Here is a 14775-nt window from a genome sequence, read left to right as displayed (position 1 = left end):
GACCGATTCTCTTTTAAGATCTGAGATTCTCAGGCAAACGCTGCTCTTCTCAGACATTTCTGAACACTTGTGCCCCTATGGCGTTGTGATCAGTGGGGGACTTGGCACAACCACTACAAATCAATCCAAACTTCTGACATGTCCCTATGAAACGTTTACAGAAAGTGCAGTTACACCTTGTTTTCCATTTCTGTTTACTTTTGCAGTAATTTAATCTTTCATATAAAATTCAAAAACATTTTTTCCTACTCAATTATTTTTTTTCTGTTTTATTTAGACTGAAAGAGGATCATGTGATCCAACATGGGCTAGTTGTCGATGGAGCTAGCCTTTCTCTTGCACTCAGGGAACATGAAAAACTATTCATGGAAGTAGCTAAAAACTGTTCAGCAGTGCTGTGCTGTCGAATGGCACCATTACAAAAAGCAAAGGTATGACTTTCTTTCTTCAATTTTCCTATTTTTTATTATTAGTATATGTAAGGCATTTTGCAGTATGCACTATTATTTTTAAGGTAAACTGATTAAATTATTTTCTGATTTGTAGGTAGTAAGGTTAATAAAAATCTCTCCTGAGAAGCCAATCACACTTGCTGTTGGTGATGGTGCAAATGACGTAAGCATGATACAAGAAGCCCATGTTGGCATAGGTAAGGGTGATTTATTTTGGGCACTGTACAATTTCATCTGAATTTTGTGAATTTTCAATTGTGAATACAATAATTAAAGTTTTGGAATTTGCAAGTAGCAGATATGACACCTCATATAGCTCCTGTTACCTTAACCCCTTAACGACCGCGGGCAGTAATATTACATCCTAGTGGTCATAGTGTTAATCCTCGTCGGCTGCTGCAGGCAGCCTGCGGTGATTCGCGCAAATGTCAGCTGATTTGTACAGTTGACGTGTGCCTGGCAGGCACAAGTAGATCCACGATCTACCCATGCCTGTTAACCCCTTAAATGGCGCTGTCAAAATGTCACAGCACCATTTAATTCACGGTCGCAGTAAAACTTTTCTCACCAGCCGCCTCCACAGGGTCTTGTGATGACTCCTGTAGCTCACATGACTCGGGTCCTGTAACCAGCAGCCGAGTACTGCAAATTAAAAGACATGAGCATTTCTCCCGATCTGAGCGGTGCTGCTCTGATCGGGAGAAAAGAATGAGCGATCAGACAGCTGATCATTATAGCGCCCTATGGGAACTAGTAAATTTAAAAAAAACTTTTGATGAAATAAAAAAAACCTAAAAGTTCAAATCACCCCTCTTTCGCCCCATTGAAAATTAAAGTGTTTAAAAAAATTTAAAAACATACACAGATTTGGTATCACCGCATTCAGAAATGCCTGTTCTAGCAAAATATAAAATCAATTAACCTGATTGGTAAGTTGTGTAGTGGCAAAAAAATTCTAAACGACAATTTTTTGCCGCAAATTTTGCGTAAAATGTAATAACAGGCGATCAAAACGTAGCATCTGCGCAAAAAATGGTACCGTTTAAAAAAAAAAAAAACAAAACAACAAAAAACGTCAGCTCGAGACTCAAAATAAGCCGTCACTGAGCCAGAGATCCTGAAAAATGAGAAACGCTACGGGTCACGGAAAATGGAGCAAAATGTGCGCCACTTTTTTTGGACAAACTTCTCTGACTTGTTAACCCCTTAGATAAAAGTAAACCTATACATGTTTGGTGTCTACGAACTCGCACCGACCTCAGGCATCACAACAAAACATCAGTTTTATAGTAAACACGGGGAATAAAACATTTCAAAAACAATTGTGAAATCGCATTTTTTTTTGCAATTTTTCCGCATTTTTTTTTGTTTTTGCTATTTTCCAGTACCCTATATAGTAAAACTCATGGTTTCATTTAAAAGTACAACTTGTCCACAAAAAATAAGCACTCGTATGGCAAGATTGACAGAAAAATAAAAAAGTTACAGCTCTCGGAAGAAAGGGAGCGAAAAAAAAAAATGGAACATTTGGCATGGGGTGAAGGGATTAAGACTATAGGTCCAGTCACACTAAGCAACTTACCAGCGATCCCAACAACGATAGGGATCGCTGGTAAGTTGCTAGGAGGTTGCTGGTGAGCTGTCACACTGCGACGCTCCAGCGATCCCACCAGCAACCTGACCTGGCAGGGATCGCTGGAGCGTGGCTACACGAGTTGCTGGTGAGCTCACCAGCAACCGGTGACCAGCCCCCAGTCTCCTAGTTACAGCACACATCAGGTTAATTAACCCGATGTGTGCTGCAGCTAAATGTGCACAGAGCAGGGAGCAGCGCACACTGAGCGCTGGCTCCTTGCTCTCCTACTTACAGCACACATCAGGTTAATTGCCTGATGTGTGCTGCAGCTAAATGTGCACAGAGCAGGGAGCAGCGCACACTGCTTAGTGCTGGCTCCTTGCTCTCCTAGTTACAGCACACATCGGGTTAATTGCCTGATGTGTGCTGCAGCTAAATGTGCACAGAGCAGGGAGCAGCGCACACTGCTTAGTGCTGGCTCCTTGCTCTCCTAGTTACAGCACACATCGGGTTAATTACCTGATGTGTGCTGCAGCCACATGTGCACAGAGCAGGAGCCGGCAGCACAGGCAGTGAGAGCGGAGGAGGCTGGTATCAAAGGTAAATATCGGGTAACCAAGGACAGGGCTTCTTGGTTACCCGATGTTTACATTAGTTACCAGCCTCAGCAGAAGCTGGCTCCCTGCTCACTGCACATTAGTTGTTGCTGTCTCGCTGTCACACACAGCGATCTGTGCTTCACAGCAGGACAGCAACAACTAAAAAATGGCCCAGGACATTCAGCAACAACCAACGACCTCACAGCAGGGGCCAGGTTGTTGCTGGATGTCACACACCGCAACATCGCTAGCAACGTCACAAAAGTTGTTCGTTACCAGCGATGTTGCTAGCGATGTTGCTTAGTGTGACGGGGCCTTATCTACACAGCTACCTATGCAAATGTTTCTTTAGTCTTGTTTTGTTCTGTTTTTATTTTTCCCCCAGGAATTATGGGTAAAGAAGGAAGACAAGCTGTAAGGAACAGCGACTATGCAATTGCAAGGTTTAAATTCCTCTCCAAGCTCCTTTTGGTGCATGGTCACTATTACTACATTAGAATAGCAACTCTTGTACAGTACTTTTTTTATAAGGTATGTCCATTTTTAATACACGTGTGGTAAAATCTGAACTCCTTGTTACATGCAGATTGGGAGATGTGGTTAGCGTAAATGCACTTAAAGAGAATCTGTCACCTTGGAAACCACTGTTTACCTTCAGATCAAGGGTTAATCTTTAGGTGAGTAGCATTACAATGTTTCCTAGTCGCCTTACTGAAAGTGCATCTACCTGGAGAAAAACAAATTATTTTCTCCCAGTAGCCGCAGGTTTTCAGTCATGGGGGCATGCACAGAGCACTAAATTCACCTCTCACAGCACTGTTTACTATACTATGTGTATACTATGTCCTGTGAGCGGCAGCTGTATGCACGCCCCAGCACTTTAAAAGGTGGCCCCGCAGCGCATCTGTGCAGGGTCTCACTGTGCCTAGTCTGCACAAAGCCAGTATCTTGTGGAATGGAAGAAAATAAGTATATTAGCTCCCGGTAGCCATTGTCTTAGTAAGGTGAGCAGGATGCAATGTAATGTTATTTACATGCAGGTTAACTCAGCATGTGCAGGTAAATAGCGTGTTCCAGAGGGAAAGGTTGACTTTAAATTTCCTATTATTTAAATCAGGTTTTTATGTTAAATAGGTTGTTCGGGCAAAAAGAATAATTCCCTTGGTGCTTAGTTACCCAATTGCAACCAATGTGTGCTGCTTTGTGGTCTGTGCCGCATAGGAAGAGGATATGTGACCGTTCCACGAGAAACAAGACCGCTAAGGTCTGTGATTGGCTGCAGCGGTCAGGTAACTTAAGGAGCATATCCTCACAAAAGGATCAGATGACTCAAGTCAACTGACTGCTGCAGCCAATCACCGGTCACAGTGGTCCAACTACTTCCTGTGTTAAAGCAGACCACGGAGCAGCCTGCACTGTGTACAGATGGGTATTGGTAGATAACAATTTATTTATTTATTTTTTTATTTCCAAGCCCCTGGTAAACTTTTCTATTTACCCTGACAGCTCCTTTAAACTCTTAAAGGGGTTATCCAAGCATGGGGTTCAAGTCTGTGGTCACGTGCTGACTAGAGGTGCGTGGCCTCAGTACCTGTAAATTGAGGGACCTAGGTTGAAAAAAAGACCTAGGTCCATTTAGTTCAACCTTCCTCCACCAATTATGTGTTTACTAGTAAATCATTTATAACCGACAATGTTGTGCGTACTGAGGAGATGCATTTTATATAAGTGCAGTGCCTGAAAGAATGCAGTTCTGAAGCTTCAATATTTTTATTTTTTTTTTTGTTCCCCTTCTCCATATGACAGTTTATGCATGGGTTAATCCATTTTATATTTGATTGGAGTGTAGATTTTATAGACGTGGCAATACCAAATATGTTAATTTTTATTTTTTTCAATTTCTGTGTTTAATAGTGAAAAAAGAAAAAGGGGAGTGATTTGCATTTTTACTTTTTTTTTTTTTTTTTTTCTTCTATCTTGAAATCCTTTTTCTTTTCTTTTTATCTCTTGCTCTTATATTTTAGTCTCTTCAGGGGTCTTGAACATGCAACAGTCTGATAACGTATGCTATATACTGCAATACCACAGTGTGTGGCAGAGCTTCATCGGAGTACAGAAGTGGTAGAGGGCCTTCAACAGACCCCTTCCTGCCATTATAACTCATTGGTTCCCTGTGATCATGTTGTAGGGAGTTGAAGGGAGCTGGTATGCACGAGCCCCAAAGCTAATTAATTTAGCCAGAATTTGCTGCTTGTCAAGCACTTAGGCTATGTCCGCACTTTGCTTTTTACTTGCTTTTTCTTCGGCGCTCCATTGGGAGACCCAGACGATTGGGTGTATAGCTACTGCCTCTGGAGGCCACACAAAGCATTACACTAAAAAGTGTAAAGCCCCTCCCCTTCTGGCTATACACCCCCCGTGGGATCACGGGCTGCTCAGTTTTCAAGCTTTGTGCGAAGGAGGTCAGACATCCACGCATAGCTCCACTGTTTAGTCAGCAGTAGCTGCTGACTATGTCGGATGGAAGAAAAGAGGGCCCATACTAAGGGCCCCCAGCATGCTCCCTTCTCACCCCACTTTTGTCGGCGGTGTTTGTTAAGGTTGAGGTACCCATTGCGGGTACGGAGGCTGGAGCCCACATGCTGTTTTCCTTCCCCATCCCCCTGAAGGGCTCTGGTGAAGTGGGATCTTACCGGCCTCCAGGCTCTGAGGCCGGGCTCCATCCACAGACCCGGAGAACCTGCTGGATACGGAGCTGGGTACAGTCAGGGACAAGGCCCTGCAACATTCAGGTACTCTGTGTCCCCGTGCAGACAGGCACAGACACACTCCAGCGTTGCTGGGTGTGCTAGTGCGCCGGGGACAGTAGCGCTGCGCGCTTGGGCTATACTCACTGCAGCTTAGCTGCAGTGAGTTTATTTGTGGGGAACTACCGCGCCGGCCGCCCCTAGAGGCGGCGGCGCGGCTGTGACTTGTGGTGCGCCGGGGACTTCGCGCTGACCGTGCTTTTACGACGGCAGCGCTTATAAATCTAGTCCCCGGCGTTTGCGGCCTAGTTCCGTTTCGTTCCCGCCCCCAACCCTGTCAGTCAGGGAAGGGGCGAGACGCTGTATAATGATCAGCGCCGAAGGGCTGGAGTCGTATTTACATACTCCAGCCCTCTCACTGGGCACAGTGGGACGCCAGTTTCCCGCTCTTTGTCTGCAGCACGCCCACGGCCCGCCCCTCTTCACAGGACGCCGGCAGCCATTCCTGCATGCAGTCTGAGCTGGAGAACGGACATAGCCCTGGGAGATCCAGACAGGGGATTCTGGCGACCACACACCCGCTCTTAAGCGGGCGGTAAGCAGCACCTAGGTGCTGACCCCACTAGTGCCACAGTGTTGTTTAGTGTACTTTTGTCTGTACCTATATATATTGCACTGTACGGTCGCTTCTTGGCTTTATACCCTATATTGCTCTGAGGAGACGACAGCATGTCATCCGCAAAAAGCAAGGGTGCCAAGGCACAGGCTTTATATGCTGCTTGTACCGCATGTGGGGCTGATCTACCGGCAGGTTCCTCTGACCCCCATTGTGTGCAATGTTCGGTCCCTGTGCCACTTCGTCAGCCGGAGTCTATGCTAGTAGTGGCCCAGGCAGAGATGCCTGTGAATCCTGCCCCGGTGACGGGGACAGAGTTTGCAGTTTTTGCTGATAAAATGTCTGTGACTATGACAAAAATTCTAGAATCTTTGCAGTCCAGGCCGGTCGCTCAGACCATGGGCACTGTTGGTTCACTGTTCCCCGGTCCCCCTCAGTTGGAACTAATCCGTGCTCCAAGGGGGTCCCACGCATCACAGGCTGAAGGCTCTGACTCGGACGACAGTCCCAGGCAGCCTAAGCGAGCTCGCTGGGAGAGACCCTCGGCGTCATCACGCTGGTCAGGGTCTCAGCGAGAGGATTCTCTGTATGATGAGACAGAGGTAGATGATCAGGAGTCTAATCCTGAGACCGCTCTCAATCTGGATACTCCTGATGGTGACGCCATGGTGAATGACCTTATAGCGGCCATCAATAGACTGTTGGATATTTCTCCCCCAGCCCCTCCAGCGGGGGAGGCAGCTGCACAGCAAGAGAAATTCCATTTCAGATATCCCAAGCGTAAATTGAGTACTTTTCTAGACCACTCTGACTTCAGAGAAGCAGTCCAGAAACATCATGCTTATCCAGATAAGCGTTTTTCCAAGCGTCTTAAGGATACACGTTATCCTTTTCCCCCTGACGTGGTCAAACGCTGGACCCAGTGTCCAAAGGTGGACCCCCCAATCTCCAGGCTTGCGGCTAGATCCATAGTTGCAGTGGAAGATGGGGCTTCACTTAAAGATGCCACTGACAGGCAGATGGACCTTTGGTTGAAATCTGTCTATGAAGCTATTGGCGCGTCGTTTGCTCCAGCATTCGCAGCCGTGTGGGCACTCCAAGCTATTTCAGCTGGTCTGGCGCAGGTGGACTCTGTCATACGTCCATCAGTGCCGCAGGTGGCGTCCTTAACCTCGCAAATGTCTGCGTTTGCGACTTACGCTATCAATGCTGTCCTGGACTCTACGAGCCGTACATCTATGGCGTCTGCCAACTCTGTCGTTTTACGCAGAGCCTTGTGGTTGAAAGAATGGAAAGCAGATTCTGCGTCCAAAAAATGCTTAACCAGTTTGCCATTATCTGGAGACAGACTGTTTGGTGAGCAATTGGCTGAAATCATTAAACAGTCCAAGGGTAAGGACTCTTCCTTACCCCAGCCCAGATCAAGCAAACCCCAACAGAGGAGGGGACAGTCGAGGTTTCGGTCCTTTCGTGGCTCGGGCAGGGCCCAATTCTCCTCGTCCAAAAGGACTCAGAAAGAGCAGAGGAGTTCAGATTCCTGGCGGGCTCACTCACGCCCAAAGAAAGCAGCCGGAGGAACCGCTTCCAAGGCGGCTGCCTCATGACTTTCAGCCTCCTCTCTCCGCATCCTCGGTCGGTGGCAGGCTCTCCCGCTTTGGCGACATTTGGCTGTCACAGGTCAAGGACCGGTGGGTGAGAGACGTTTTGTCTCACGGGTACAGGATAGAGTTCAGTTCTCGTCCTCCGCCTCGATTCTTCAGAACTTCCCCACCTCCCGACCGAGCCGATGCTCTTCTGCAGGCGGTGTGCTCCCTAAGGGCAGAAGGAGTGGTGATCCCTGTTCCTCCTCAGGAACAAGGTCAAGGTTTTTACTCCAATCTGTTTGTGGTACCAAAAAAGGACGGCTCTTTCCGTCCTGTTCTGGACCTAAAACTGCTCAACAAGCACGTGAAAATCAGGCGGTTCCGGATGGAATCCCTCCGCTCCGTCATTTCCTCGATGTCTCAAGGAGATTTTCTAGCATCAATAGACATCAAAGATGCTTATCTCCACGTGCCGATTGCTCCAGAGCACCAGCGTTTTCTACGCTTCGTGATAGGGGACGACCATCTTCAGTTCGTAGCCCTGCCATTTGGTCTGGCGACAGCCCCACGGGTTTTCACCAAGGTCATGGCAGCAGTGGTAGCAGTCTTGCACTCTCAGGGACACTCGGTGATCCCTTACCTGGACGATCTACTTGTCAAGGCACCCTCTCAAGGAGCATGCCAACACAGCCTGAACGTTGCGCTGGAGACTCTCCAGACCTTCGGGTGGATCATCAACTTTTCAAAGTCAAACCTGTCTCCGACCCAATCACTAACATATCTTGGCATGGAGTTTCATACTCTCTCAGCGGTAGTGAAGCTTCCGCTGGACAAGCAGCGGTCACTACAGACAGGGGTGCAGTCTCTCCTTCAAGGCCAGTCGCACCCCTTAAGACGCCTCATGCACTTCCTAGGGAAGATGGTGGCAGCAATGGAGGCAGTTCCGTTTGCGCAGTTTCATCTGCGCCCACTTCAATGGGACATTCTCCGCCAATGGGACAGGAAGTCGACGTCCTTGGACAGGAAAGTCTCCCTTTCCCAGACGGCCAAGGACTCTCTTCAGTGGTGGCTTCTTCCCACCTCATTATCACAAGGAAGGTCCTTCCTACCCCCATCCTGGGCGGTGGTCACGACAGACGCGAGCCTGTCAGGGTGGGGAGCAGTTTTTCTCCACCACAGGGCTCAAGGTACGTGGACTCAGCAGGAGTCCACCCTTCAGATCAATGTTCTGGAAATCAGGGCAGTGTATCTTGCCCTACAAGCCTTCCAGCACTGGCTGGAAGGGAAGCAGATCCGAATTCAGTCGGACAACTCCACAGCGGTGGCATACATCAACCACCAAGGTGGGACACGCAGTCGGCAAGCCTTCCAGGAAGTCCGGCGGATTCTGATGTGGGTGGAAGCCACGGCCTCCACCATATCCGCAGTTCACATCCCCGGCGTAGAAAACTGGGAAGCAGACTTCCTCAGTCGCCAGGGCATGGACGCAGGGGAATGGTCCCTTCACCCGGACGTGTTTCAGGAAATCTGCCGCCGCTGGGGAGTGCCGGACGTCGACCTAATGGCGTCTCGGCACAACAACAAGGTCCCGACCTTCATGGCGAGGTCTCGCGATCAAAGAGCTCTGGCGGCAGACGCCTTGGTGCAAGATTGGTCGCAGTTCCAGCTTCCCTATGTGTTTCCCCCTCTGGCACTCTTGCCCAGAGTGCTACGCAAGATCAGGTCCGATTGCCGCCGCGTCTTACTCGTCGCCCCAGACTGGCCGAGGAGATCGTGGTACCCGGATCTGTGGCATCTCACGGTCGGCCAACCGTGGGCGCTACCAGACCGGCCAGACTTACTGTCACAAGGGCCGTTTTTCCATCTGAATTCTGCGGCCCTGAACCTGACTGTGTGGCCATTGAGTCCTGGATCCTAGCGTCTTCAGGATTATCTCAAGGGGTCGTGGCCACCATGAGACAGGCTAGGAAGCCCACGTCTGCTAAGATCTATCACAGAACGTGGAAGATTTTCTTATCCTGGTGCTCTGCACAGGGAGTGTCCCCCTGGCCATTTGCATTGCCTACTTTTCTTTCCTTCCTGCAATCTGGTTTGGAAAAAGGCTTAGCGCTCGGCTCCCTTAAAGGACAAGTCTCAGCGCTATCAGTATTTTTTCAGAAGCGTCTAGCACGACTTCCTCAGGTACGCACGTTCCTGCAGGGGGTTTGTCACATCGTCCCTCCGTACAAACGGCCGTTAGATCCATGGGATCTGAACAGGGTACTGGTTGCTCTCCAGAAGCCGCCCTTCGAGCCTCTGAAGGAGGTGTCACTTTCTCGACTCTCACAGAAAGTGGCCTTTCTGGTAGCGGTCACGTCTCTTCGGAGAGTGTCTGAGCTAGCAGCGCTGTCACCCAAAGCTCCCTTCCTGGTGTTTCACCAGGACAAGGTAGTGCTGCGCCCGATTCAGGAATTTCTCCCTAAGGTGGTATCCTCTTTTCATCTCAATCAGGATATCTCCTTACCTTCCTTTTGTCCTCATCCAGTTCATCGGTATGAGAAGGATTTGCATTTGTTAGATCTGGTGAGAGCACTCAGAATCTACATCTCCCGCACGGCGCCCCTGCGCCGCTCGGATGCACTCTTTGTCCTTGTCGCTGGTAAGCGCAAAGGGTCGCAGGCTTCCAAATCCACCCTGGCTCGATGGATCAAGGAACCAATTCTTGAAGCCTACCGTTCTGCTGGGCTTCCGGTTCCATCAGGGCTGAAGGCCCATTCTACCAGAGCCGTGGGTGCGTCCTGGGCATTACGACACCAGGCTACGGCTCAACAGGTGTGCCAGGCGGCTACCTGGTCGAGCCTGCACACTTTCACCAAACATTATCAGGTGCATACCTACGCTTCGGCGGACGCCAGCCTAGGTAGAAGAGTCCTGCAGGCGGCAGTTGCCTCCTCGTAGGGGAGGGCTGTTTTGCAGCTCTAACTTGAGGTATTATTTTACCCACCCAGGGACTGCTTTTGGACGTCCCAATCGTCTGGGTCTCCCAATGGAGCGCCGAAGAAGAAGGGAATTTTGTTACTTACCGTAAATTCCTTTTCTTCTAGCTCCAATTGGGAGACCCAGCACCCGCCCTGTTTCCTTCGGGATTTTTGTTTTTTTCGGGTACACATGTTGTTCATGTTGAACGGTTTCAGTTCTCCGATGTTACTTCGGATTGAATTTGTTTAAACCAGTTATTGGCTTTCCTCCTTCTTGCTTTAGCACTAAAACTGAGCAGCCCGTGATCCCACGGGGGGTGTATAGCCAGAAGGGGAGGGGCCTTACACTTTTTAGTGTAATGCTTTGTGTGGCCTCCGGAGGCAGTAGCTATACACCCAATCGTCTGGGTCTCCCAATTGGAGCTAGAAGAAAAGGAATTTACGGTAAGTAACAAAATTCCCTTCTTTACCTGCTTTTTTGCTGCTTTTTCAACTGCAGTGTTTTAATGCCAAAATGGATGTGTTCTGCTTTTCAAGCAAAGTCTATGGGAATTTGGGTTTCTTGTCCGCACTATGCTGTTCAAAATGCTGGCAGAAATTTGGGCAAAAACTCTGCTTTGCAGTTCAAAACGCAAATGGTAAAAACAATTGCCATGTTGCTTCTTTAAAAAGCAGAGTTTTTGCCCAAATTTCTGCCACAAAAAGGCTGCATTTTGAACAGCATAGTGCGGACAAGAAACCCAAATTCCCATAGGCTATGCTTGAAAAGCAGAACACAACCATTTTGGCATTAAAACACTGCAGTTGAAAAAGCAGGTAAAAAGCAAAGTGCGCACATAGCCTTATTCTTTGCCGAGATAATCCATCCACCTCACAGGTGTAGCATATCAAAATGCTGATTAGACAGCATGATTATTGCACAGGTGTGCCTTAAGGTGGTGTCACACACAGCGACGACGACAACGACGTCGCTGCTACGTCACCATTTTCTGTGACGTTGCAGCGACGTCCCGTCGCTGTCGCTGTGTGTGACATCCAGCAACGAGCTGGCCCCTGCTGTGAGGTCGTTGCTCGTTGCTGAATGTCCAGCTTCATTTTTTCATCGTCGCTCTCCCGCTGTGAAGCACACATCGCTGTGTGTGACAGCGAGAGAGCGACGAAATGAAGCGAGCAGGAGCTGGCGTCTGGCAGCTGCGGAAAGCTGTAACCACTGTAAACATCGGGTAACCAAGGGAAGACCTTTCCCTGGTTACCCGATATTTACCTTCGTTACCAGCCTCTGCCGCTCTTGCTGCTAGTGCCGGCTCCTGCACTGTGACATGTAGCTGCAGTACGCATCGGGTTATTAACCCTATGTGTACTGTAGCTAGGAGAGCAAGGAGCCAGCGCTAAGCAGTGTGCGCAGCTCCCTGCTCTCTGCACTGTGACATGTAGCTGCAGTACACATCGGGTTAATTAACCCGATGTGTACTGTAGCTAGGAGAGCAAGGAGCCAGCGCTAAGCAGTGTGCGCGGCTCCCTGCTCTCTGCACATGTAGCGACGTATTGATCGCTGCTGCGTCGCTGTGTTTGACAGCTAAGCAGTGATCATAACAGCGACTTACAAGGTCGCTGTTACGTCACAGAAAATGGTGATGTAACAGCGATGTCGTTGTCGCTATGTGTGAACCCAGCTTTAGGCTGGCCACAATAAAAGGCCACTCTAAAATGTTCAATTTTATAGATTGGGGTAGTTTGGAAAGAGTAGGTGTTAGGAGGGGGGTGGGGGCAGAAAACCAGTTAGTGTCTGGTTTGACCATCATTTGCCTTACGCTGTGGTACACATCTTTGCATAGAGTTGATCAGGTTTTTGATTGTGGCCTGTGGGATGTTGGTCCCCTCCTGTTCAATGGCTGTGCGAAGTTTCTGGATATTAGGGACCTGAACATGCTATTGTATACACTGATCCAGAGCATCCCAAACATGCTCAATGGGTGACATGTCTGGTGAGTATGCTGGCCATGCAAGAACTGTGATGTTTTCACCCCCCAGGAATTGTGTATAGATCACAGCATGGGGCCGTGTATTATCAGCTGCAACAGGGGGTGATGGTCGTGGATAAATTGCAGAACAGTGGGCCTCAGGATCTCATCATGGTATCTCTGTGCATTCAAAATGGCATCAATAAAATGCATCTGTGTTCATTGTCCATAACACATGCCCGCCAATAACATAAACCCACCACCACCATGAGCCACTCTATTCAGAACGTTGACATCAGCAAACTGCCTACCCACACACACTGCCATACACGCAGTCTGCCATGTACCCTGTACATTGAAGACAACACTGCAGTGTGCCAGACTCCATTGAATGTGAGTATTTGCCCATTCAAGTCTGTTATGACCACAAACTAAAGTCAGGTGGTGGAGACCCTGATGAGGATGACGAGCATGCAGATCAGCTTCCCTGAGACTGTTTCTGACAGTTTGTGCAGAAATTCTTTGGTTATTCAAGACGATTGTTGCAGCAGCTGTCCGGGTGGCTGGTTTCTTACAATCTTGGAGGTAAAGATGAAGGCATTTCCACAAGAGCTGTTACCCATGAATTGACCTACACATCCAGCATCTTTACTGGATGTGTGGAGGTCCTGGTCTGGTGTCATTACACGTGATCTGCAGTTGTGAGGCCAGTTGGATGTATTGCCAAATTCTCTAACGCCTTTGGGGATGTCTTATAGTAGAGAAATAAACATTCAATTCATGGGCAACAGCTCTGGTGGAAATTCCTGCAGTCAGCAATGTCAATTGCATGTACCCTCAAAATGTGCGACATCTGTGGCATTATGCTGTGTGATAAAACTGCACATTTTAGGGAGGCCTTTTACTATGGCTAGCCTAAGGCACACCTGTACAATAATCAATGCCACACCTGTGAGGTGTATGGATTATCTTGACAAAGAATAAGTGCTCACTAACACAGATTTAGACAATTTATGAAAATATTTGAAAGAAAAAGGCCTTTTGTGTACATAGAAAAAGTCTAAAATCTTTGAGTTTAGCTCATGAAATATGGGAGCAAAAACAGAAGTGCTGGGTTCATATTTTTGGTTACTGTGTTTTTATGCATACTATATCCTTTTTTTCATATCTAAATTCCATTTTTAGTAACAGTGTTATTTTTCTCTTTCAGAATGTGTGTTTTATCACACCGCAATTTTTGTATCAGTTCATTTGTTTATTTTCTCAGCAAGTAAGTTCCCTGTTAAAATTATTCTATATATATAAAAGGAATCAGCCTGAGTGCTCTTAAGCTAAATATTTCAGTTTGTGATTAAAGGGCATCTGTCAGTAGGAATAACCCTCCTAAGAAATCTGTATGGTCATAAAGGTCATATGAAGTTGACTAAAAGGATTACAGTATCAAGGTATCATATGTCTTAAGCTAGGGTCACACGTAGCGACGCAGCAGCGATCACGACGACGACCTGACCTTATCAGGATCGCTGCTGCGTCGTTACATGGTCTCTGGTGAGCTGTCAAACAGGCAGATCTCACCAGTGACCAGCCCCCAGCCAGCAGCGACGCGTGGAAGCGATGCTGCGCTTGCTAACTAAGGTAAATATCGGGTAACCAAGCAAAATGCTTAGCGCTGGCTCCTTGCACTCGTAGCCAGAGTACACATCGGGTTAATAAGCAAACCGCTTTGCTTATTTACCTGACATGTACTCTGGCTACGTGTGCAGGGAGCCGGCACTGGCAGCCTGAGAGCGGCGGACGCTGGTAACTAAGGTAAATATCGGGTAACCAAGCAGCCTTTGCTTGGTTACCCGATTTTTACCTTGGTTACCAGCATCCGCAGAAGCCGTCTCCCTGCTCTCTGCACATTCAGATCATTGCTCTTTCACTGTCACACACAGCAATGTGTGCTTCACAGCGGGAGAGCAACGACCAAAAAATGGTCCAGGACATTCAGCAACAACCGGCGACCTCACAGCAGGGGCCAGGTTGTTGATGGATGTCACACACAACGACCGCGACGACGACGTCGCTGCTACGTCACAGAAAATGGTGATTTAGCAGCGACATCGTCGTTGCTGTCGTTGTGTGTGACATGACCATTATTCTACATTTTTCTCAATCTGTAAATAAGGTAAATATCCATGGGCCAGACACAATCTCACTGAGAATCTGCCTCCAGAGCTTATTTTATGTCAAAGGGGGCATTACCGGTGTGAGATGTAAAGACTGACAATCTGATCTCACT

At 48.1% G+C, this 14775-nt stretch overlaps 1 protein-coding gene across 7 annotated transcripts in view; it reads left to right on the top strand.

Moving 5' to 3' along the window:
* ATP11B (ATPase phospholipid transporting 11B (putative)) overlaps nucleotides 1-14775 on the top strand; it is a 269426-nt gene that overhangs the window by 202259 nt on the left and 52392 nt on the right. For all 7 annotated transcript variants that reach the window (XM_075340573.1, XM_075340576.1, XM_075340572.1 and 4 more), the window contains exons 20-23: nucleotides 278-431; nucleotides 547-649; nucleotides 3013-3158; nucleotides 13702-13761. In XM_075340573.1, coding sequence (XP_075196688.1) covers nucleotides 278-431; nucleotides 547-649; nucleotides 3013-3158; nucleotides 13702-13761 — 463 coding nt within the window. The remainder of the gene's footprint in view (nucleotides 1-277; nucleotides 432-546; nucleotides 650-3012; nucleotides 3159-13701; nucleotides 13762-14775) is intronic.

Source organism: Anomaloglossus baeobatrachus, chromosome 3 (assembly GCF_048569485.1).
Source record: "Anomaloglossus baeobatrachus isolate aAnoBae1 chromosome 3, aAnoBae1.hap1, whole genome shotgun sequence".
Taxonomy (NCBI): Eukaryota; Metazoa; Chordata; class Amphibia; order Anura; family Aromobatidae; genus Anomaloglossus; species Anomaloglossus baeobatrachus.
Note: the sequence above shows the minus strand (reverse complement) of the source record. Positions and strands in the feature narration are given on the sequence as shown.